The sequence below is a fragment of the Saccoglossus kowalevskii genome, chromosome 5 (genome assembly GCF_978046115.1).
Source record: "Saccoglossus kowalevskii chromosome 5, keSacKowa6.1, whole genome shotgun sequence".
Lineage (NCBI taxonomy): Eukaryota > Metazoa > Hemichordata > Enteropneusta > Harrimaniidae > Saccoglossus > Saccoglossus kowalevskii.
Window position 1 is genome coordinate 20,198,411 of NC_140645.1, and position 22,768 is coordinate 20,221,178.

General features: G+C 36.1%; 4 protein-coding genes across 4 annotated transcripts; 2 read left to right on the plus strand and 2 right to left on the minus strand.

Moving 5' to 3' along the window:
- Positions 1–1,694: 1,694 nt before the first annotated feature.
- LOC144358715 (histamine N-methyltransferase-like) lies at positions 1,695–6,186 on the plus strand. The gene is made up of 4 exons (XM_085499602.1): positions 1,695–1,840; positions 3,997–4,243; positions 4,624–4,929; positions 5,058–6,186. The coding sequence occupies exons 3-4, from the start codon at positions 4,806–4,808 to the stop codon at positions 5,408–5,410; spliced, it is 477 nt and encodes a 158-aa protein (XP_085355728.1). The 5' UTR covers positions 1,695–1,840; positions 3,997–4,243; positions 4,624–4,805; the 3' UTR covers positions 5,411–6,186.
- Positions 6,187–10,034: 3,848 nt separating this feature from the next.
- Positions 10,035–11,751, plus strand: LOC146745866 (uncharacterized). The gene is made up of 4 exons (XM_085499603.1): positions 10,035–10,202; positions 10,291–10,399; positions 10,535–10,696; positions 11,630–11,751. Exons 1-4 carry the CDS (start codon positions 10,149–10,151, stop codon positions 11,674–11,676), a joined length of 372 nt encoding a protein of 123 aa, XP_085355729.1. The 5' UTR covers positions 10,035–10,148; the 3' UTR covers positions 11,677–11,751.
- A 2,482-nt stretch (positions 11,752–14,233) lies between these two features.
- LOC100376680 (histone H3.3-like) lies at positions 14,234–15,219 on the minus strand. The gene has a single exon (XM_002737574.4). It carries the CDS (start codon positions 15,179–15,181, stop codon positions 14,759–14,761), a length of 423 nt encoding a protein of 140 aa, XP_002737620.3. The 5' UTR covers positions 15,182–15,219; the 3' UTR covers positions 14,234–14,758.
- A 3,750-nt stretch (positions 15,220–18,969) lies between these two features.
- Positions 18,970–19,934, minus strand: LOC100378216 (histone H3.3-like). The gene has a single exon (XM_085499605.1). The coding sequence runs from the start codon at positions 19,932–19,934 to the stop codon at positions 19,512–19,514; it is 423 nt and encodes a 140-aa protein (XP_085355731.1). The 3' UTR covers positions 18,970–19,511.
- Between the last annotated feature and the right edge of the window lie 2,834 nt (positions 19,935–22,768).

A 22,768-nucleotide genomic window follows, 5' to 3' on the forward strand; every position in this document is an offset into this window, starting at 1 on the left:
AGACAGTGGAAGCTAGCAGACACACTAGCAGCCACAGTCTATCAGGCATACCAATGCTTTGAATCGAAGTTTATCACATCTTTTTGCATCACGTAATCATAGTTTGACATCAATATATTAATGTAAATGGCTAATATTCATTTAAACAGAGAAATTCTAACAAATGTACTCACTCCCCCTGAAAGTGTATCTCTGTGTGCGTGTATATAAATACTATTCCCAATAGTTTATTGGAAATATTGAGTGTGCACCTTATCCACTTATATGGTATGAAACATACATGTATTGATTACAATTTGTCATAGGTGATATTTAATAATTAGCAGACAATTTTAAAATATGGAAATCATAATTGTGGTAGATCTGCCCTATCTATTTGCTAGCAGACACTAATTAGGTCACTAATTACAGTAAAATATTGAGTGTGCACCTTACCCACATATATGGTATGAAACATACATGTATTGATTACAATTTGTCATAGGTGATATTTAATAATTAGCAGACAATTTTAAAATATGGAAATCATAATTGTGGTAGATCTGCCCTATCTATTTGCTAGCAGACACTAATTAGGTCACTAATTACAGTAAAATATTGAGTGTGCACCTTACCCACATATATGGTATGAAACATACATGTATTGATTACAATTTGTCATAGGTGGTATTTAATAATTAGCAGACAATTTCAAAATATTGAAATCATAATTATGGTGGAACTGCCCTATTTATTTGCTAGCAGACACTAACCTATGTGGTATGAAACATGCATAATAGTAATATCCTTCGTCTTTAATAGCCACATAACTACCACAGTCCGCTTCATGTACACAACATTGAATGTTTAGTTTGATGATTTATAAACATATATTTACTGCGAGACTGTTGTTTTCATGTTTTGTTAATACAAACATGATTTAAACTTGTCCCTTCCGGAGTTTTTTTTCTCTGCCAACGTATTCAATGTACATAAATAGCACGAGTGTGTACGTTTGCGGGAATAAGGGGTAAGTGGGACTCCTTGTCTCGACGTGTTCTATTTATTTCCAACGGGCATGGTCGAAGATGGCTATAGCGTGATATTGTTAACAAACAAGCGTCCGCCCATGAGCCTTTGCGTTTTTTAGCGTGTGTTGTTATCGTCGTTTGGGACTCAATTCCCGCGCGTGCGCAGTTGACGATCCTGCCGCTTTTAATTGTAACTGTAAAACGATTTATTTTCGCTGACATTTAATTTCACTATATTTATGTTTTAAGCATATTCACTGTGTTTTAATTTCACGAATTTGTCAAGAAAACAATGAGTTTGATTATTATTTTATATGTTTATGTAGATTTAAATTAGCGGATTTTACCTATCAGCGAAAATAGCGAAATTAAAGCCCAGTGAATAATTAATGCGTTTCCAGTAATTAAAATTAGTGTTTCTAAAACAGCAAATCAAAAACAAAAATGTTGCCCGTAAATCGAAGTTCTGGGACTGTTAATTGAACATAGAGTTACAATTTGGGCGTCGTTTCTAAAATATGGGCGTGATTATTTTTGTAACTCGTTGTTTTCAGTACTCTATGTTCATAACTCGAACAATTCATCATCTCGCTTTTTTTTGCATTCGCTTTAATAGCAGATTCAGACATCACGTGATCAGTGCGTTAAACCGATGACGTAAAGCACGGTAATAGAACAATAGCTATCCATTGAAAAATACTGGCATGACTGATGGATAAGGGTATTCGTCGCTGTTGGGACCTCCATTTTGCGAGCCAATCTATTCGACTTCCAATTTTAACATTTTCGGTCAGTTTAGCACAATTTGAGTACTTCCACTCAAAATCAAGGTGAGTACCCTTTCTCGAGATTTTGTCATCGTGATTGGTGTTGTTACTACCTTATAATAAAATATGTTTGGATATTTGGAGTAGTGACAAATCCACACTTCCGGTCCGGTTAGACTTAAAATACACCTCGAATATTCACTTTTGAGATATAATTTTTAGTATGTGTTGGTTCTTGGATTTTTCAGCTTCGTCGTCCTGTATTTCGTTTAGTAATTCGAACTTCCCAGATGGCGTAAAAACGAATAGTTTCGCGATGTTGACAAGTAAAAGGCCTTGACCTAATTATTTGCTGAGGGGCGGCCGCTTAGGTATGTGCTCTGCAGCACATAAACCTAAAACCGTTAGGTAATCAAACAAATAACCTTTAATCGGGGTCGTTTGCTCGGTATATACGATATATACAAATATACAAATTACAATAAAGATACTTAAGACTAATTAAGTCACTAATTACAATAAAATATGGAGTGTCCACCTAAACGACTTATGTAGTATGAAATATACTTGCATTGTGATAGGTGACATTTAATAATTAGCAGACAATGTTAAAATATGGAAATCATAATTATGATACAACTGCCCTATTTACTAGCAGAAACTAATTAAGTCACCAATTACAATAAAATATTGAGTGTGCACCTAAACCACTTATGTGAAATGAATATACTTGCATTGTGATAGGTGACATTTAATAATTAGCAGACAATGTTAAAATATGGAAATCATAATTATGGTAGAACTGCCCTATTTACTAGCAGAAACTAATTAAGTCACTAATTACAATAAAATATTGAGTGTGCACCTAAACCACTTATGTGGTATGAAATATACTTGCATTGTGTTCGGTGACATTTAATAATTAGCAGACAATGTTAAAATATGGAAATCATAATTATGGTAGAACTGCCCTATTTACTAGCAGAAACTAATTAAGTCACTAATTACAATAAAATATTGAGTGTGCACCTAAACCACTTATGTGAAATGAATATACTTGCATTGTGATAGGTGACATTTAATAATTAGCAGACAATGTTAAAATATGGAAATCATAATTATGGTAGAACTGCCCTATTTACTAGCAGAAACTAATTAAGTCACTAATTACAATAAAATATTGAGTGTGCACCTAAACCACTTATGTGGTATGAAATATACTTGCATTGTGTTCGGTGACATTTAATAATTAGCAGACAATGTTAAAATATGGAAATCATAATTATGGTAGAACTGCCCTATTTACTAGCAGAAACTAATTAAGTCACTAATTACAATAAAATATTGAGTGTGCACCTAAACCACTTATGTGGTATGAAATATACTTGCATTGTGTTCGGTGACATTTAATAATTAGCAGACAATGTTAAAATATGGAAATCATAATTATGGTAGAACTGCCCTATTTACTAGCAGAAACTAATTAAGTCACTAATTACAATAAAATATTGAGTGTGCACCTAAACCACTTATGTGAAATAAATATACTTGCATTGTGATAGGTGACATTTAATAATTAGCAGACAATGTTAAAATATGGAAATCATAATTATGGTAGAACTGCCCTATTTACTAGCAGAAACTAATTAAGTCACTAATTACAATAAAATATTGAGTGTGCACCTAAACCACTTATGTGGTATGAAATATACTTGCATTGTGTTCGGTGACATTTAATAATTAGCAGACAATGTTAAAATATGGAAATCATAATTATGGTAGAACTTCCCAATTTACTAGCAGACATTAATTAAGTAAGTAATTTCCAGTGGGGTGGTTGGCTTATACTTTTGGCTATTCATATACACATCACTGATTATGCGTGGATATTCCCAGATATCAGTTGCGGATACACATTTACCACTAAACGGCGACTGTGCATATAAATGAGATAATTTGGACTGGACTTGATATTATAATTATGTGCATATCCAAATCCAAGAAATATATTAAAAATGTGCATTATCTAATACTTGGAATTCCAACAGAGTAATTGTGTTGACTGCCCTTGAAACTGCTGACCAATTAATTAACACGGTTCAGCAACCTGTCAGCTCGAAACAGATACAATGTTGCTTGCAGCTATATTTCATAGCATTCTGGCATTACACACTAGCAGCTGTATTATTTGTGTTCAATACATATCTATTGTATTTCAGTTTGTAGCTGTCTACTTTCGTCCACCTCACTACAAAACAAACTGGTCATTTAAATATGCTAGCCATGAAAGAAGAAGTGAGAACTATAATGCACTACCCAATATACTACCATGAATGTTATGAAGAATTAAAAAAGTCGGGATATGATATCGATGACAATGGGCTAATAATGCTAAGACGATTATTTCTAAACTCAAGTTCGACCCAAGCAAAACACTGTACGTGTTGACAGTTGGATGTGGGAATGGTATGTTGTTGTAAATATCGATTGAACATAATAATATGAAGGAAACATTTACGTTTGCTAAAAGTTATTCACACATTCACATTAAATAACATCAACCGAGTTAAAATGCCCCATGTTATATAACATAGCAATGGCAACGTAGTGAGTATTTGCACATGCTCTAGTTCAGTGTTTTGTATTAAGAGTTGTACTACCATTTTGAACAATTGAACATTGATGATATTTCAAAATGAATTTCACATTGATTGCCCGGAAATAAGATGTTTGTTTGACATTGTAGTTAACGTCTATACCCTGCACAGAACTAGCCGTACGCAAGCAATAAATTGTGTCGTACATGGACACAATTTTAATTTAGTTATACATTCATTTTGTTCCAGGAAGTGTTGACGAGCCAATCATAGACAACCTACTGACTCAATACTCAAATATCATGTACATAGCTGTTGACCCTGCTGCGAGTTAACTTTCAAAGTTCAAAGATTTGGTGAAAACTAAGGCTGAAGAATGGCACAACGTTACATTCGACTTCCAAGATATTACAATTGAACAGTACTTGGAGATGAATGGTACAAGGCAATTTGGTATGATTGTTGCGTCACATTCTGCTTATTATTGGAAAGATCCCGAGACCACTACAATGCAACTGCTTAAAGAAGGCATGATGTTTTTCAAAATTGCTGGTGGTATGTATTTTCAGGACATCTGTACGATTCAACGATCAACACAAAGATACACATTTGAAGTAGTAGAGGTTTAGTATATAGAGATTTCATTGTAATGTATTCTAATGATTTTTTTTTTATTTTCTAAGGTGGATGGGAGAAGTTAGGAATAATTATCGGAAAGTACTACCGAGATCCGGATTATAACTTTATTGGAATTCATGCCATCAAAGATATATTTGACCGTAGGCTTCCGAATGTCAAGTATCAAACTAAACAAAGGGAATTGTGGGTTGACGTAACCGATTGTTTTAATGAAAAATCACAAATCGGATCATACATGATAGATTTCATTACACAAATCTACAAATTTCGTGACAATTGCAAACCTGAAATTCAAAAGCAAATATTATACTACATGCGCAATGAGTGCTGTAATAGTGGAGATACTGCAATTTTGCTCAACTCAGACGAAACCAGTTTAATTATTTTTAAAGATTAGTTTTCAAAATGCAAATAGGAGTTATTGTATTCACCTTGTTTTACCACGATGTCACTGAGCAGCATTCTTAATGTGTATTATATGCATTATATGTATCAATCAGTATGCTATTTGTGAGTGTGGTGCATAGTGCAAAGAAGCAGGCTACTTAGATCATAACTTTATTATCGAATGGCAAGTATATGTAAATTAATGCAAAATACCAGCCAAGGATCAATTGTTATTACGCCTACATCAATATACTTTTGAATTAGTAAAAATAATATCTCCCCCATAATCAAAAGAATGTTTATTAGTTGAGAACCCATAATTACGTGTTGAAATCTTGGAAGTCGACTGTATTTATTTGCACTATGAATAAATCTGTAGACGTAGATACTAAATATAGTGATTCTGTACAATAATTACAGTCTCAATAAATCCATGACATAAAAAACTTGTTATTCAATATACAATGGAATATTTAGATATTAAACGTCTCTTTAAAGACGTCGAATGGTAGCAGACCAGTCCAAGAGTTACATGAAACATCTTTTCCATGTGGATTAACCTGCCCAGAAGTGTTATTGAATATTAATATAATACAAAATCGTGGCGTGATGATTTTGTTATTAGTGATATAGTGCATAGAGTATGATGAGTTGAGCACTTCCGGTTTCCTTTAAAACCACTTCCTGTCTTCATGAAATAAATGTACGCATTCATCAGTTCTATCCTACGGTATCTAGAAAAATCAGAATGAAATGTGATCCTAATTAAAATAGTCACGTGCACAATTGTTTTAAGCGTCTGGTTATTTATTATCTTAACATCTATTGATCGTACGCAAATTAGTAAACCCTAACGATATTCATATTTTTTAAAATTAGAATAAATACAAATATGCAAACACATCATTAATATGCAAAACATATACATTCCTTCGTGCAAATTGCTTCTGTTTTAACAGTAATTTTCAAATTACATGGAATGACCATATTTAACAATACCATATCGTAGTATGATTAATATATCACTCTGCGTAGATGGACTATTTTTGAGTGTTATTGTCACACAGACGGACGATTACCAGAAACTACAATGTTATTTAATTCGCCATATCAATACAAGGCTAAACGAAGTGCTTTTTCTGGGAAAAGAATGTAGGTATGTTATATGTCTACTAGAGGTCGCTGGGGAGCGACGTCATCAAACATGTCAACATTTTGACCTCGCATATGAAATTATGTTGACGTCCATTCTCGTGTAATACGTTCGCAGTTTGTGTCTCGGGTGGCAGTTCTTTGTGTGAATCAGCTTGTTTTTGTCATTCTGAAGTGAATTATCAACAGTCCTGTTATAGCACAACCTTTGAAATACACAAGCCTGGCCTAATTTGCGATCCCCTATTCCAGTCCGTCATGTCATGTTTGTCTTAAATTTGGTCAATTTATACATTGCCGTTTGCAGAAATAAATTACTAATAATTACCGTACAAAACCATCGGGTATAACCTGTGTCTCCGTCAAAAACACTACCAACAGAAAAGGGTGTCCTCTAACGACAGCATAAACAATTAAAGCGGGGGAGTCGTCACCTGCGCATGCGTCAGATGGCCATATCGTGTCATTGTTTATAAACAAGCGTCTACCCATGAGCCTTTGCGTTTTAGTGCGTGTTGTTATCGGCGCTTTGGACTCAATTCCCGCGCGTGCGCAGGTGACGACCCTGCCGCTTGAAGCTTGTTAAAATGATACTGACACCAAATTAACTGCATGCTTATACTAGTATATGTATATAGACCATAATAACTATCTAGGATATGGTAGCGTAGAGTTCTTAGGGCCCACACAAAATTCTAACCCTAAGCCTGTTCTGCTAGTGCTTCTTTTAATGTATATGTCCTTAAGACACATGATTATCTGGAGAGGCATAGACAATTACACTAGTGGCTGGAGTTAGGGTTATGATTAACTTTATCTGTAGTACACTATTGAAAGGACATGTTACAACAGTGTATGTTAGAGTCCATGTTTATGTTACAGTTATGACGGCCAATAATACCCAGAAAGATATTTTGATTACCTCGGGTAAAATAAAAATCCTTTTGTAGATAATTTGAGAATTGAAAAATGCTCAAAATCAATAAAAGATTCGTAATTCTGAAACTAGTTTTTTGAGGCATACAAACCTGTATTGTGATTCACAAATAACTCGGTAACCAAGTGTTCAGTCTATAACAAATTCAGTTTATTTACGACATAATGCATAAAGAAATTATCCTTATGCTATTATACCATTCATATGCCCCAGGCCAATGTAAACACAACAACCAACTGAAATTACATTATTGGCATTTCATTCATACTGTTTAATTACTATTATTTAACTCAAAATGACAATAAACACATCATTTTCCCGTCACTGTAAATACAGAGTAATTTATTTAAATTAATACAGACAATCAAAATATGTTCTCTTTAATTTTATGCAAGTAGGTCAAACACATCCGGGCTTTTTCTGCTGCTTACTATTTTAAAACGCCACATTCTCAGATTAATACTGGTACATATCTCATGACGGGACTCAAATAGCGACGTCACAGTGACCCGTATCACAGCCACCCAAACCAACAGAGGATGAACACATCCTAGTTAAAGAATAACCTTCAAGTTAGCTATCTTTTTTCACATTTATTTAAAACTATGCGAAGGAGCTGATTTTTATTAGTGACCTAGAAAATGTTTTTCATTAAACCTTACATACCTTGGTCTGAAACTACGGTCTGTTGGAGATAAATCTCTGAAATGTTTTGATTTCCAGTCACTGTATTTTGCCTTTTTTATTTTCACACTGATTTAGCAAATAGACAACATCTAAAAAATAGAGCCCCTTCACCAAGAAATTACAGCAACAGCTTTGCAGAAGTTCCGAAATGGCGATTTGTCCCAATCTGCCCCATCTTCCAACGGGGCTGTGTCCTAACAATCTTACTTCCCACAACGTAATTATTTTATTCCCAAAAGTTTCTCTTTTTTTTTAAATCCAGCCGACACCATGACTACTTATGGATCGACCATACGTGTGATTGTGGTGCTGGTTATATATGCGAATTTGGTGAGTTTGTATCTTCTTTTTCAAAGTTTGCATCACATGTTTACTAAAGCAAAAAAATAACTGAGCGAAACGAAATAAAAAATCCACAGATCTAGTGACACAATATAGCATACGCTATTTGCCAGGAATAGGTATTAATTATTATATAGATTAATATGATATTTGGACGTCTAACTCTTCTTCAAAATTCGAATATTTCTCGTTGATCGACAATACATTAATTTGCCAATGCTACGACTTTAGAGATGAAATTATTTAAACATTTATACATTGTGCGAATGCATAAGTCGCATATATTATCCAAATATTGTCTTCTTGCCATAATAACAAGAGATACCATCCGCCATGACAGTCCTTTGCCTCACTGTACTTGTTTGCAATTTCTACAATCACGTGTGGAACAGTACGTGGGTTGCACGATTAGCATTACTGCGTAGTTGTACTTTGTTTTGATGATCACCCTTAGAGATGTCGACATAATATTGACATCTGCCATTTCTCTGTGATATTATTATTAATTTATAGTTGATGTAAATTATACGGTCGATTGTTTGTGTACGAGACTTTCTCAGCGTAATGACAAATTCAATTTGTTTTAACACAGCGTGCACCGATCCCGTATGGTGTGTAAAGGGGACTATTGAATATATCAGTGACTCATGTAAATGTGTCTGCAATGAAGGATATAAAGGAGATTTTTGTGACGGTACGATTTCTTTCATTACCTTTATATGCCTTATCAGATTGGAATTGCTCATAATTACCACTATAGGCATTAATATCGACGCCAACTTACAGTCATCGTTCATCGCGCTTTATCGCTTATATATGAAAACTCATATCCCCCTTGTTTACTTTCAGAGTTCGTGACATCTTTATCGCCAATCTATTCAGAGTACGCTGCTCAATCATATGCCGATGCTAAAACGCAATGCCAACAGATTAATGGTAGACTCCCAGATGCATGTTCGCAGAGTTCGTACGATTTTTTCACATCTTACATTGCCACATTGTCGGCTACTCCAACTGATGAGTTTTATATCGATGTGACAAAGGATGGTGGAATCTGGAGAGGGTGTAATTCGAAGACTACTCAGTTTGCAAATTGGGATTCAAATGAGCCTTTAGCATCGAACTCGTGTGCGGTTGTAAGTTAAGTAAAAATTGCATTGATAATAACAACAGTAAATGACAATAATTGCATAAATACAACATAGGACATCATAACTATGCAGTTTGCTCCCAAATTGTTGTTCATAATTTGAATATGAATATAAATGTGTTGTTGGACTGATTTACATTATCAGCATTTTTTTGTCGCTAATCCATGTTCCCGGATGTAATTGTACTTACTGTAGATCGTTCATCGGTAGTCTTTTTAAAAAATTCTAATTGCATTATTATATATATGTTTCTCGTCTAGGGTGATTTGTGGCGAAATTGATATTTTTTTTATATTTTTTATTGTGCAAACACTTACGTCTTTAGTTATTTCTAAATGAGATATTGCTAAGTGAGTATTGTGAAATATTGCCGGACCAACTTTCACGTTATTACATATAATGCTAATGTTGACATTTTCTGTATAGTTTCAAATAACACTTTCTACGCTGTGATCGTTGTTTCAGTCGAATCACGCCGTATGAATGGTATTCCACTAGCTGTACCAAATCCCATCGCTTTGTTTGTGAACTTCGTAAGTTACATACAAATTATATTTTGTCGAATATTTCAATATTATATTCCATTAACGTTAGTTATCTTTTTTTTGACAAAAATATTAGCTTGTGAGAAAACTAGTGAAAAAATGGTGCCATCATGGTGAGGTAGTACCCGATGGGAACACGTGTCGCTGTGAATGCTGGGATGGAGTTTTGGGGGCACAGTGTACTGGTATGTACACGCACAACAACTCGTATTGAACTAGTACATTATCATGTTTCAAGTTATAAGATTTAGTGGGGAGTGTCGGTGATTTTTGTTCAGAAGCATGTAACGGGCAACTAAGACTATAATGTTTGTTTTCAGAATATGACTACAACGACGCATTATACAAGTTGATCCTCTTTTACGAAGCCCAAGAAAGTGGCGGACGTGCACCGGGAAACAGAATCACGTGGATGAATGGCTCGTTTTTGTATGACACAACTATGGATGATACCGGTGATCTTACAGGGGGCTGGTTTGATGGTAAGCAGGTACAGGTACTATAGTTATAAACGCTGTATGCATTGCCGTATGTCTACCCGTTGTGTGAAATACACAACAGCCCTGTGCATTTACAATACAGAGAAGAATTGACATCCACCATAAATTGACTTCAGCTTTGTTTGTCTCAAAACTCTCAGTTACGTCGAATAACTTACACACGGCGGAATTTGGTACGTCTAAAAAATCTCTAACATACAAGTTGCTCTGTAATTGGTCTAACTGTTGAGTGTTAAGGTCGGGTAGCTAATCAGGTACACTCTTGTAAAGTGGCTTTTTATTGATTCAAAACCTGCTTTTGATTCTGACTAATTTTACATAAATTATTGTGTAGAATTTTTTAATTTACTTTAGATTTTTTTGTAATAAATTGAACTTTCCTATTATATTCTTGCCTGGTTCTATCAACTTATTTTTACTTTTCATAAATATGAATATTTTTGAACAGAAATAATTCTCACACTGATGATAATATCTCGTTAACAAATACAATCTACTGTATTTTGTTCTCCTTCTCACTAACCGCTACTCTACCAATGCTTGCATGTGGAGTTCTCGAATTTAAAGATGCGTACAATCTCACTGGTGAATTGAATAATATATACCGTACCTTGAAGTTTTATGCATATGTGAGTACTGTGTAGAGAGTATCTTGTGTGTAAAAGTATGTTATCACGGCGCATGCTAATTACATTGTGTAACATGGTAATTTAGTACAATGGTGTGTCGATTTCTGCGTCCATCATACGATTCCTCTGGATGTGGGAGAGGCGCAAAGGAGAACACATTTTTCTGGATAATCCATAGCGTTGTCGTCTCGTATTACAATATACTAAAATGTAGACACCTGGGTAAATTCACAATTCAGATTATTCATTCTACTAATTACGTAATCAAACGGGTGTCCATTTCCAGGTTGGCGATATTACCATTTAACATCAAACATGGGGACGACCAGATGACATCATGGCAGCATATGGTAGCCAATTACGTACCGGAGATCCAATTAATGTGACTAATCCAGGAAGCGATTTAGCTGGAAATGTGGCGGTCTCCCTAGCTTTGTGTTATTTAGTATCCAAAAATATAGGTATGAATGGCGACTGACAGTTCTGATATAAAGCATTTAAAAAACAAAAATGTCGATGGGGTGGTGGATTGACGAACATCTCACCGATTGAGGGCAGTATTGCATTAACTAACTAAATACGCAACAGATGTATCATTCCGTGTTAAAATATTTCAGGTGTGATCACGATAGAAGTAAACACGGAAAAAAATATTGGAATACGAAACTGAATACGAAGAAAGCCTATGTCGACATAGCACTCAAATTTATCCGTAATTGGATTATTCACTAGTGCGAGTTCTTTGTTCGAGGTTATTATTTTCATTGTACTATTTAGTTAAAATGGAAAGTAATTCTTCGTTGTTTTGAGTGTCGTTTTTTACGATGTTGTTGAGATTGTTTATTGTGCATTAAATATTTGATACGCATTCTCCCTGATAGCATAGACATGTCTCTGAGCAAAGTGTGATATGTTGGCTTAGGTGGGGTTGGTATAAATTTGAGTCCCTTGCCAAGGGCAATGACCTCTGTTGAGGTCAGAAATCTACTCGAAAAATTCCGAATAAAATCTGAGACCAACCGAGCTCTATCAGCCAACCGTATATTTTTAGCCAGTTTAGCATTATATTTCTTTATTCGTTTGCATCTTGCAATGTGTTTCTTACGTGAGAAGTGTCTATTGCGTTTTGTGTTATTGATTGCATGGACAGAGTCCATAGTAATAACGGTAGTTCTTTTTTTGGAGGATGTGGTGGCCCTAAGAAGGGCCGTTTGGTTTGTGTGCCGAAGCACTGGTTTATGTGAGGCTAGAAATGCGTTTCCTATCCTTTCGGTGGTGGTGGTGGTGGTGGTGGGGGGTCCTGCACTCTTTTCCTCGATTGTTTGGGGAATTGCCACAGTTTGGCAACAGGCAGAGCCTGATGTCCTTCTCTAGCCAGGCGTTTGATATCTGCAAACGCTTCCTTCTCCTCCTTTACCAGAACGGCCTGAAATTATTTCAGATGTGTCGGTAAACAAATATCCAGTAGTTTAGTGTACTGTTTAGATGCCTGGTTTGAGATAAGTTCCCACTTTTGTAGGAATGCCGTAGACGGCTTCAAACCAGGTATAACGGTTTCATTTGAAACCACTAAACCCTTGGGAATTTTTCCCGATATTGAAAATTTATGAATCTACTTGATCTGATTGACAATAGAAGACTCAGTACGGTAAAGTTTGGATAAAGATTTTACCTTATCCTAAATTGCAGAGAAGAGAGCGTCTGGTAAACGTCTCTATGCTGGCGTCGGTGCAGAATCTACAGGTTGGCTGTCTGTAGTCAGGTCGAGCGTATCAAACACCACGTCGACATCTTCGATAGTGCTAATATCGACGAAAGTCTTGCTCGTCTATAGTCTCGTCATCTATAAAAATAGACGAAATTGAACTACTGTTTTACTGTGTGCAAATATAAGTCTTTTATAATCCCCAGTACAATTAACTTCATTAACGTAACTGGTGCATTTAGTATCTGGAACAGTTTTCGTCGATACCTTTTTGCGTTTTTATGAAAAGTTTTACTACGTCAATATTCACATTTGTCACAGTATAACGAATGGACTAGACTATATCGGTTCTAAATATGTTGAAAAATCTACTTGTTTTAATGATACAAAGTTTGACAGGTCACTGTTTTAGACAGTTGCAGTGCAAACAGTCGTTTTTTTGTTTTCCTTCCCCATTTTCATAGTGGAATAAAAACTATGGAAAAAGAGAGGATGTTACATTGGCGTTAACATACCTTTGTTGTCAGTCTCCCTCAGGTGTTAATTGGGTGGTGTTTCTTATTTTCTAAGGTCTATAATCAAGCCAATTCAGAGATAAACTACTAGTACAATAGCGTCATTGTGCACCTCTGGCACACAAAGGGACGATACACGTGTGAAATACAGCTTTCGCACTGGTATGCAAGTCAGTGCCTTTCACTATAGTCTCACACAGGGCTATTCTACAGACACATTACTGGCAAGGTTTCGTAATGTTGCTTGTTAATAGTGCTCAACTCAGTACTAAGATGCAATAATAGATATGAAACACAAATGGCCGTCGAAACACAAATGGCCGTCAAAGTGTCGTAGAGATCGAATTATGTTGCCCATAGATTAGTGCTCCATTATATCCAGTCACCGCCAAACACCATGGTTACAATAATCGGTTTCACTATAACCGTTGTCATGGTAACAGTGGGTGTTTTTGCCCATCAAAATGTAGATAATTTATTTCTTATTTTCCGACCAAATAAACATAAATTTCCATTGACTGAAGCATGCTACGCGTCCAGAAAACACATTTTGAGGGAAAAGCCATAAATTCTTAATGTGGTTATTGTATTCAACTCCGAGATATAAAGCATTACTCCAAATGTGCAACCCGGAGCTCAGGTTCATGCATACAAAGAAAAATACTAGATATTACGTCACACAGTCAATGGGAAGATGTTTTATTTCATATAAGTGGCAAGTGAAAATATATAAATCAAACCACGGTCACTTTATTTAGTAATCATTGTTAAACTAATGTTATTTTATCAAGTGCTACATTTAGGTAGAACGATGTTTACTCAGTTCATTTTATATAAACAACAACAATTGCGTACATATTCTGGTCGTAAAATACAAAACAGTTGTGAAACTAAGATGATTGAAACAAAGACGACAATTACGAAAATATGTTTTTTCAAAATAATAGGATAATCGCTTCACTATTTGTAAACATGAAATGCATTACAAAACAGAAAAGGTTTTATCTTCAGATATGCATGTCAGTTTTTCCGAATGATTACATTCATTCTATTTTCCGGCGCGCAATATACACACATAATATAACACTGATATACGTTGACAATCAGAAGAAATTTTACGCGATACTCGTAAATGGAAACGTATCATATTGAGGAAATAAAAGAAGTCCAGTAAATGACCGTTGTGTCCGAGCGTCTAGGTACCGCCTCGGATTCGACGAGCAAGGTGAATGTCTTTGGGCATGATGGTGACACGTTTGCCGTGGATCGCACACAGATTGGTGTCTTCGAATAAACCGACCATATATGCTTCGGCCGCTTCCTGTAATGCACCGATGGCAGCCGACTGGTACCTGATAGTACTGGTGAATTGTCCGGTGATTTCACGAACAAGGCGCTGGAATGGCATTTTGAGAATCAGTAGCTCGGTACTCTTCTGGTAACGACGGATTTCACGTAGAGCGACGGTACCTGGTCTGTAGCGATGGGGTTTGGTCTTCACGTCGCCAGATTTGTCACGAGGAGATTTTCGCCCAACTTTTGCAGCTAACTTTTTGCGTAAACCTTTGCCACCTTTACCGCCAGTAGACTTTCGAGCTGTTTGCTTGGTTCGAGCCATATTTGTATTAGAGAAATACAGAAAATACTTGTATTCACTAAAAGGCTGACAGTTTTTGAATCTTCGCTGCCTGACGACAACACTTTTATACCCTATTTAACCGGACCTCGCCCTTTCATTGGCTGATTTCAAAATGCATACATTTGCATAATTATTAAGTGCCAAAGTCCATAGTATAGGATCTAGTAGGTTAATAAATATGGACGATTTATTGTGAATTTGCCCAGTCTAATAGTGTTGACCGCAAATCCGAAGATTATATAAACATTACACTTTAAGACATGGAAAACAAAGTTCACGATAAAAACACCAACATTCAGAAAACAAACTAAAATATTGAAATACACACATAAATTAAACAGAAGGTGGTAAATAATGTTGCAGTAGATTTCCTACCATGTGATGATCACATTTCAGTTGACCGTTCCGTCAAAGGTTGAATAAACGCGGATTTTGCATCGACAACTTTATATATTTAAATAACGATTTTATTAATTTATTACCGAATTTTAATCAGCTGTTAAAATTACGTCATATGAGCAGCATCGCTACACATGTTTACAGTGCCCGTACATTGTTGATTGACTCCATCAAGAACAAAAAAACATATAATGCATTTGTGTTTTTATACAGTTGTGCCAAATGTTTCATTTTGTAGAATATTGTATATTCCTACATCTATGGTACGTGATTTGTCGTACAAGCATTCGAAAACGAAAACCTGCTCTCTAAGACATGTTAATCGTATTTTCACTATAATCATATGACGTAATTTTAACAGCTGATTCAAACACGGTGTTTGGCTGGCGATAGTGCACGACATTTCTACGAAAAACATTTCGTCGAAAGCTGAATATACTATTAAAAACTGTTAATATTGAGGAAATTACGAAAAGTTAGAAATGACAGTTGTACATATAAATCATCAACAATAAAGCGTTTTCCAGGAGGAGTATGCCAGTTTACACCTGTGGTTATTAAGAAATAAACTATATTAACCGAACAGCCCTTGTTAGTCTGTAATGTTTTTCAAATCAGTAGCGTCAATCACGCAAAGTCTGAAATCAACTCTGATGACGTCATTGCTCATAGAAAATAACAATACACGTGTGAAGTGTAGCCTTTCACGTGAACACGAGTCACTGCCTTAACCACCCCACCAACCATTTACACCTCCCCATTGTTACGTAACACTCAGTAAACTCAGTAAAGTGTCGATAGATCCACTGCGATAAAACTGCAAGGTACTTCAGAAATGTTATTGTTTAACGTTTATGGAAATGTATAATGTTATCAAACGAATATATAAGTATTTCTAGTTATTTGCTATTACCTCGTATGTTGAAAGAACAGTGTATGCAAAAAGATACGTAAAAAGTCTGAAGATGATCAGCGCAATTCCATCTGAATGGCATCACAATCCCCCTATATAGACTGTATTGGCACCCAATTACGCATTAAGTATTGCATTAACTAACTAAATACGCAACAGATGTATCATTCCGTGTTAAAATATTTCAGGTGTGATCACGATAGAAGTAAACACGGAAAAAAATATTGGAATACAAAACTGAATACGAAGAAAGCCTATGTCGACATAGCACTCAAATTTATCCGTAATTGGATTATTCACTAGTGCGAGTTTTTTGTTCGAGGTTATTATTTTCATTGTACTATTTAGTTAAAATGGAAAGTAATTCTTCGTTGTTTTGAGTGTCGTTTTTCACGATGTTGTTAAGATTGTTTATTGTGCATTAAATATTTGATACGCATTCTCCCTGATAGCATAGACATGTCTCTGAGCAAAGTGTGATATGTTGGCTTAGGTGGGGTTGGTATAAATTTGAGTCCCTTGCCAAGGGCAATGACCTCTGTTGAGGTCAGAAATCTACTCGAAAAATTCCGAATAAAATCTGAGACCAACCGAGCTCTATCAGCCAACCGTTTATTTTTAGCCAGTTTAGCATTATATTTCTTTATTCGTTTGCATCTTGCAATGTGTTTCTTACGTGAGAAGTGTCTATTGCGTTTTGTTATTGATTGCATGGACAGAGTCCATAGTAATAACGGTAGTTCTTTTTTTGGAGGATGTGGTGGCCCTAAGAAGGGCCGTTTGGTTTGTGTGCCGAAGCACTGGTTTATGTGAGGCTAGAAATGCGTTTCCTATCCTTTCGGTGGTGGTGGTGGTGGTGGTGGTGGTGGGGGGGGGGGTCCTGCACTATTTTCCTCGATTGTTTGGGGAATTGCCACAGTTTGTCAACAGCCAGAGCCCGATGTCCTTCTCTAGCCAGGCGTTTGATATCTGCAAACGCTTCCTTCTCCTCCTTTACCAGAACGGCCTGAAATTCTTTCAGATGTGTCGGTAAACAAATATCCAGTAGTTTAGTGTACTGTTTAGATGCCTGGTTTGAGATAAGTTCCCACTTTTGTAGGAATGCCGTAGACGGCTTCAAACCAGGTATAACGGTTTCATTTGAAACCACTAAACCTTTGGGAATTTTTCCCGATATTGAAAATTTATGAATCTACTTGATCTGATTGACAATAGAAGACTCAGTACGGTAAAGTTTGGATAAAGATTTTACCTTATCCTAAATTGCAGAGAAGAGAGCGTCTGGTAAACGTCTCTATGCTGGCGTCGGTGCAGAATCTACAGGTTGGCTGTCTGTAGTCAGGTCGAGCGTATCAAACACCACGTCGACATCTTCGATAGTGCTAATATCGACGAAAGTCTTGCTCGTCTATAATCTCCTCATCTATAAAAATAGACGAAATTGAACTACTGTTTTACTGTGTGCAAATATAAGTCTTTTATAATCCCCAGTACAATTAACTTCGTTAACGTAACTGGTGAATTTAGTATCTGGAACAGTTTTCGTCGATACCTTTTTGCGTTTTTATGAAAAGTTTTACTACGTCAATATTCACATTTGTCACAGTATAACGAATGGACTAGACTATATCGGTTCTAAATATGTTGAAAAATCTACTTTTTTTAATGATACAAAGTTTGACAGGTCACTGTTTTAGACAGTTGCAGTGCAAACAGTCGTTTTTTGTTTTCCTTCACTATTTTCATAGTGGAATAAAAACTACGGAAAAAGAGAGGATGTTACATTGGCGTTGACATACCTTTGTTGTCAGGCTCATTTAGGTGTTAATTGGGTGGTGTTTCTTGTTTTCTAAGGTCTAGGATCAAGCCAATTCAGCGATAAACTACTAGTACAATAACGTCACTGTGCACCCCTGGCACACAAATACACGTGTGAAATACGGCTTTCGCACTGGTATGCAAGTCAGTGCCTTCACTATAGTCCCACACAGGGCTATTCTACAGACACATTACTGGCAAGGTTTCGTAATGTTGCTTGTTAATAGTGCTCAACTAAGATGCAATAATAGATCTGAAACACAAATGGCCGTCGAAACACAAATGGCCGTCAAAGTGTCGTAGAGATCGAATTATGTTGCCCCTAGATTAGTGCTCCATTATATCCAGTCACCGCCAAACACCATGGTTACAAAAATCGGTTTCACTATAACTGTTGTCATGGTAACAGTGGGTGTTTTTGCCCATCAAAATGTAGATAATTTATTTCTTATTTTCCGACCAAATAAACATAAATTTCCATTGACTGAAGCATACTACGCGTCCAGAAAACACATTTTGAGGGAAAAGCCATAAATTCTTAATGTGGTTATTGTATTCAACTCCGAGATATAAAGCAATACTCCAAATGTGCAAAACGGAGCTCATGTTCATGCATACAAATAAAAAAAAATAGATATTACGTCACACAGTCAGTGGGAAGATGTTTTATTTCATATAATTGGCAAGTAAAAATATATAAATCAAACCACGGTCATATTATTTAGTAATCATTATTAAACTAATGTTATTTTTATCAAGCGCTACATTTAGGTAGAACGATGTTCACTCAGTTCATTTTATATAAACAACAACAACAACAACAACAATTGCGTCCATATTCTGGTCGTAAAATACAAAACAGTTGTGAAACTAAGATGATTGAAACAAAGACGACAATTACGAAAATATGTTTTTTCAAAATAATAGGATAATAGCTTCACTATTTGTAAACATGAAATGCATTACAAAACAGAAAAGGTTTCATCTTCAGATATGCATGTCATTTTTTTCCGAATGTTGATTACATTCATTCTATTTTCCGGCGCGCAATATACACACATAATATAACACTGATATATGTTGACAATCGGAAGAAATTTTACGCGATACTCGTTAATGGAAACGTATCATACTGAGGAAATAAAAGAAGTCCAGTAAATGACCGTTGTGTCCGAGCGTCTAGGTACCGCCTCGGATTCGACGAGCAAGGTGAATGTCTTTGGGCATGATGGTGACACGTTTGCCGTGGATCGCACACAGATTGGTGTCTTCGAATAAACCGACCATATATGCTTCGGCCGCTTCCTGTAATGCACCGATGGCAGCCGACTGGTACCTGATAGTACTGGTGAATTGTGCGGTGATTTCACGAACAAGGCGCTGGAATGGAATTTTGAGAATCAGTAGCTCGGTACTCTTCTGGTAACGACGGATTTCACGTAGAGCGACGGTACCTGGTCTGTAGCGATGGGGTCTGGTCTTCACGTCGCCAGATTTGTCACGAGGAGATTTTCGCCCAAGTTTTGCAGCTAACTTTTTGCGTAAACCTTTGCCACCTTTACCACCAGTAGACTTTCGAGCTGTTTGCTTGGTTCGAGCCATATTTGTATTAGAGAAATACAGAAAATACTTGTATTCACTAAAAGGCTGACAGTTTTTGAATCTTCGCTGCCTGACGACAACACTTTTATACCCAATTTAACCGGACCTCGCCCTTTCATTGGCTGATTTCAAAATGCATACATTTGCATAATTATTAAGTGCCAAAGTCCATAGTATAGGATCTAGTAGGTTAATAAATATGGACGATTTATTGTGAATTTGCCCAGTCTAATAGTGTTGACCGCAAATCCGAAGATTATATAAACATGACACTTGAAGACATGGAAAACAAAGTTCACGATAAAAACACCAACATTCAGAAAACAAACTAAAATATTGAAATACACACATAAATTAAACAGAAGGTGGTAAATAATGTTGCAGTAGATTTCCTACCATGTGATGATCACATATCAGTTGACCATTCCGTCAAAGGTTGAATAAACGCGGATTTTGCATCGACAACTTTATATATTTAAATAACGATTTTATTAATTTATTACCGAATTTTAATCAGCTGTTAAAATTACGTCATATGAGCAACATCGCGACACATTTTTCTAGTGTCCATACATTGTTGATTGACTCCATCAAGAACAAAAAAACATATAATGCATTTGTGTTTTTATACAGTTGTGCCAAATGTTTCATTTTGTAGAATATTGTATATTCCTTCTTCTATGGTACGTGATTTGTCGTACAGGCATTCGAAAACGATAACCTGCTCTCTAAGACATGTTAATCGTATTTTCACTATAATCATATGACGTAATTTTAACAGCTGATTCAAACACGGTGTTTGGCTGGCGATAGTGCACGACATTTCTACGAAAAACATTTCGTCGAAAGCTGAATATACTATTAAAATCTGTTAATATTGAGGAAATTACGAAAAGTTAGAAATGACAGTTGTACATATAAATCATCAACAATAAAGCGTTTTCCAGGAGGAGTATGCCAGTTTACACCTGTGGTTATTAAGAAATAAACTATATTAACCGAACAGCCCTTGTTAGTCTGTAATGTTTTTCAAATCAGTAGCGTCAATCACGCAAAGTCTGAAATCAACTCTGATGACGTCATTGCTCATAGAAAATAACAATACACGTGTGAAGTGTAGCCTTTCACGTGAACACGAGTCACTGCCTTAACCACCCCACTAACCATTTACACCTCCCCATTGTTACGTAACACTCAGTAAACTCAGTAAAGTGTCGATAGATCCACTGCGATAAAACTGCAAGGTACTTCAGAAATGTTACTGTTTAACGTTTATGGAAATGTATAATGTTATCTAACGAATATTTAAGTATTTCTAGTTATTTACTATTACCTCGTATGTTGAAAGAACAGCGTATGCAAAAAGATACGTAAAAAGTCTGAAGATGATCAGCGCAATTCCATCTGAATGGCATCACAATCCCTCTTTATAGACTGTATTGGCACCCAATTACGCATTACGTATTGCATTAACTAACTAAATACGCAACATATGTATCATTCCGTGTTAAAATATTTCAGGTGTGATCACGATAGAAGTAAACACGGAAAAAAATATTGGAATACAAAACTGAATACGAAGAAAGCCTATGTCGACATAGCACTCAAATTTATCCGTAATTGCATTATTCACTAGTGCGAGTTCTTTGTTCGAGGTTATTATTTTCATTGTACTATTTAGTTAAAATGGAAAGTAATTCTTCGTTGCTTTGTGTGTCGTTTTTCACGATGTTGTTAAGATTGTTTATTGTGCATTAAATATTTGATACGCATTCTCCCTGATAGCATAGACATGTCTCTGAGCAAAGTGTGATATGTTGGCTTATGTGGGGTTGGTATAAATTTGAGTCCGTTGCCAAGGGCAATGACCTCTGTTGAGGTCAGAAATCTACTCGAAAAATTCCGAATAAAATCTGAGACCAACCGAGCTCTATCAGCCAACCGTTTATTTTTAGCCAGTTTAGCATTATATTTCTTTATTCGTTTGCATCTTGCAATGTGTTTCTTACGTGAGAAGTGTCTATTGCGTTTTGTGTTATTGATTGCATGGACAGAGACAATAGTAATAACGGTAGTTCTTTTTTTGGAGGATGTGGTGGCCCTAAGAAGGGCCGTTTGGTTTGTGTGCCGAAGCACTGGTTTATGTGAGGCTAGAAATGCGTTTCCTATCCTTTCGGTGGTGGTGGTGGTGGTGGTGGTGGTGGTGGGGGGGGGGTCCTGCACTATTTTCCTCGATTGTTTGGGGAATTGCCACAGTTTGTCAACAGCCAGAGCCCGATGTCCTTCTCTAGCCAGGCGTTTGATATCTGCAAACGCTTCCTTCTCCTCCTTTACCAGAACGGCCTGAAATTCTTTCAGATGTGTCGGTAAACAAATATCCAGTAGTTTAGTGTACTGTTTAGATGCCTGGTTTGAGATAAGTTCCCACTTTTGTAGGAATGCCGTAGACGGCTTCAAACCAGGTATAACGGTTTCATTTGAAACCACTAAACCTTTGGGAATTTTTCCCGATATTGAAAATTTATGAATCTACTTGATCTGATTGACAATAGAAGACTCAGTACGGTAAAGTTTGGATAAAGATTTTACCTTATCCTAAATTGCAGAGAAGAGAGCGTCTGGTAAACGTCTCTATGCTGGCGTCGGTGCAGAATCTACAGGTTGGCTGTCTGTAGTCAGGTCGAGCGTATCAAACACCACGTCGACATCTTCGATAGTGCTAATATCGACGAAAGTCTTGCTCGTCTATAATCTCCTCATCTATAAAAATAGACGAAATTGAACTACTGTTTTACTGTGTGCAAATATAAGTCTTTTATAATCCCCAGTACAAT

Excerpts from the sequence above, each read along its gene's own strand:
- LOC146745866 (XM_085499603.1), top strand. The coding sequence starts at position 10,149 with ATGAATGGTATTCCACTAGCTGTACCAAATCCCATCGCTTTGTTTGTG. Across the intron at positions 10,203-10,290 it reads TCGCTTTGTTTGTGAACTTC|CTTGTGAGAAAACTAGTGAA; the intron begins GTAAGTTACATA and ends CAAAAATATTAG. Across the intron at positions 10,697-11,629 it reads TACAGGGGGCTGGTTTGATG|GTTGGCGATATTACCATTTA; the intron begins GTAAGCAGGTAC and ends GTCCATTTCCAG.
- LOC144358715 (XM_085499602.1), top strand. The coding sequence starts at position 4,806 with ATGAATGGTACAAGGCAATTTGGTATGATTGTTGCGTCACATTCTGCT. Across the intron at positions 4,930-5,057 it reads GTTTTTCAAAATTGCTGGTG|GTGGATGGGAGAAGTTAGGA; the intron begins GTATGTATTTTC and ends TTATTTTCTAAG.
- LOC100378216 (XM_085499605.1), bottom strand. The coding sequence starts at position 19,934 with ATGGCTCGAACCAAGCAAACAGCTCGAAAGTCTACTGGTGGTAAAGGT.
- LOC100376680 (XM_002737574.4), bottom strand. The coding sequence starts at position 15,181 with ATGGCTCGAACCAAGCAAACAGCTCGAAAGTCTACTGGCGGTAAAGGT.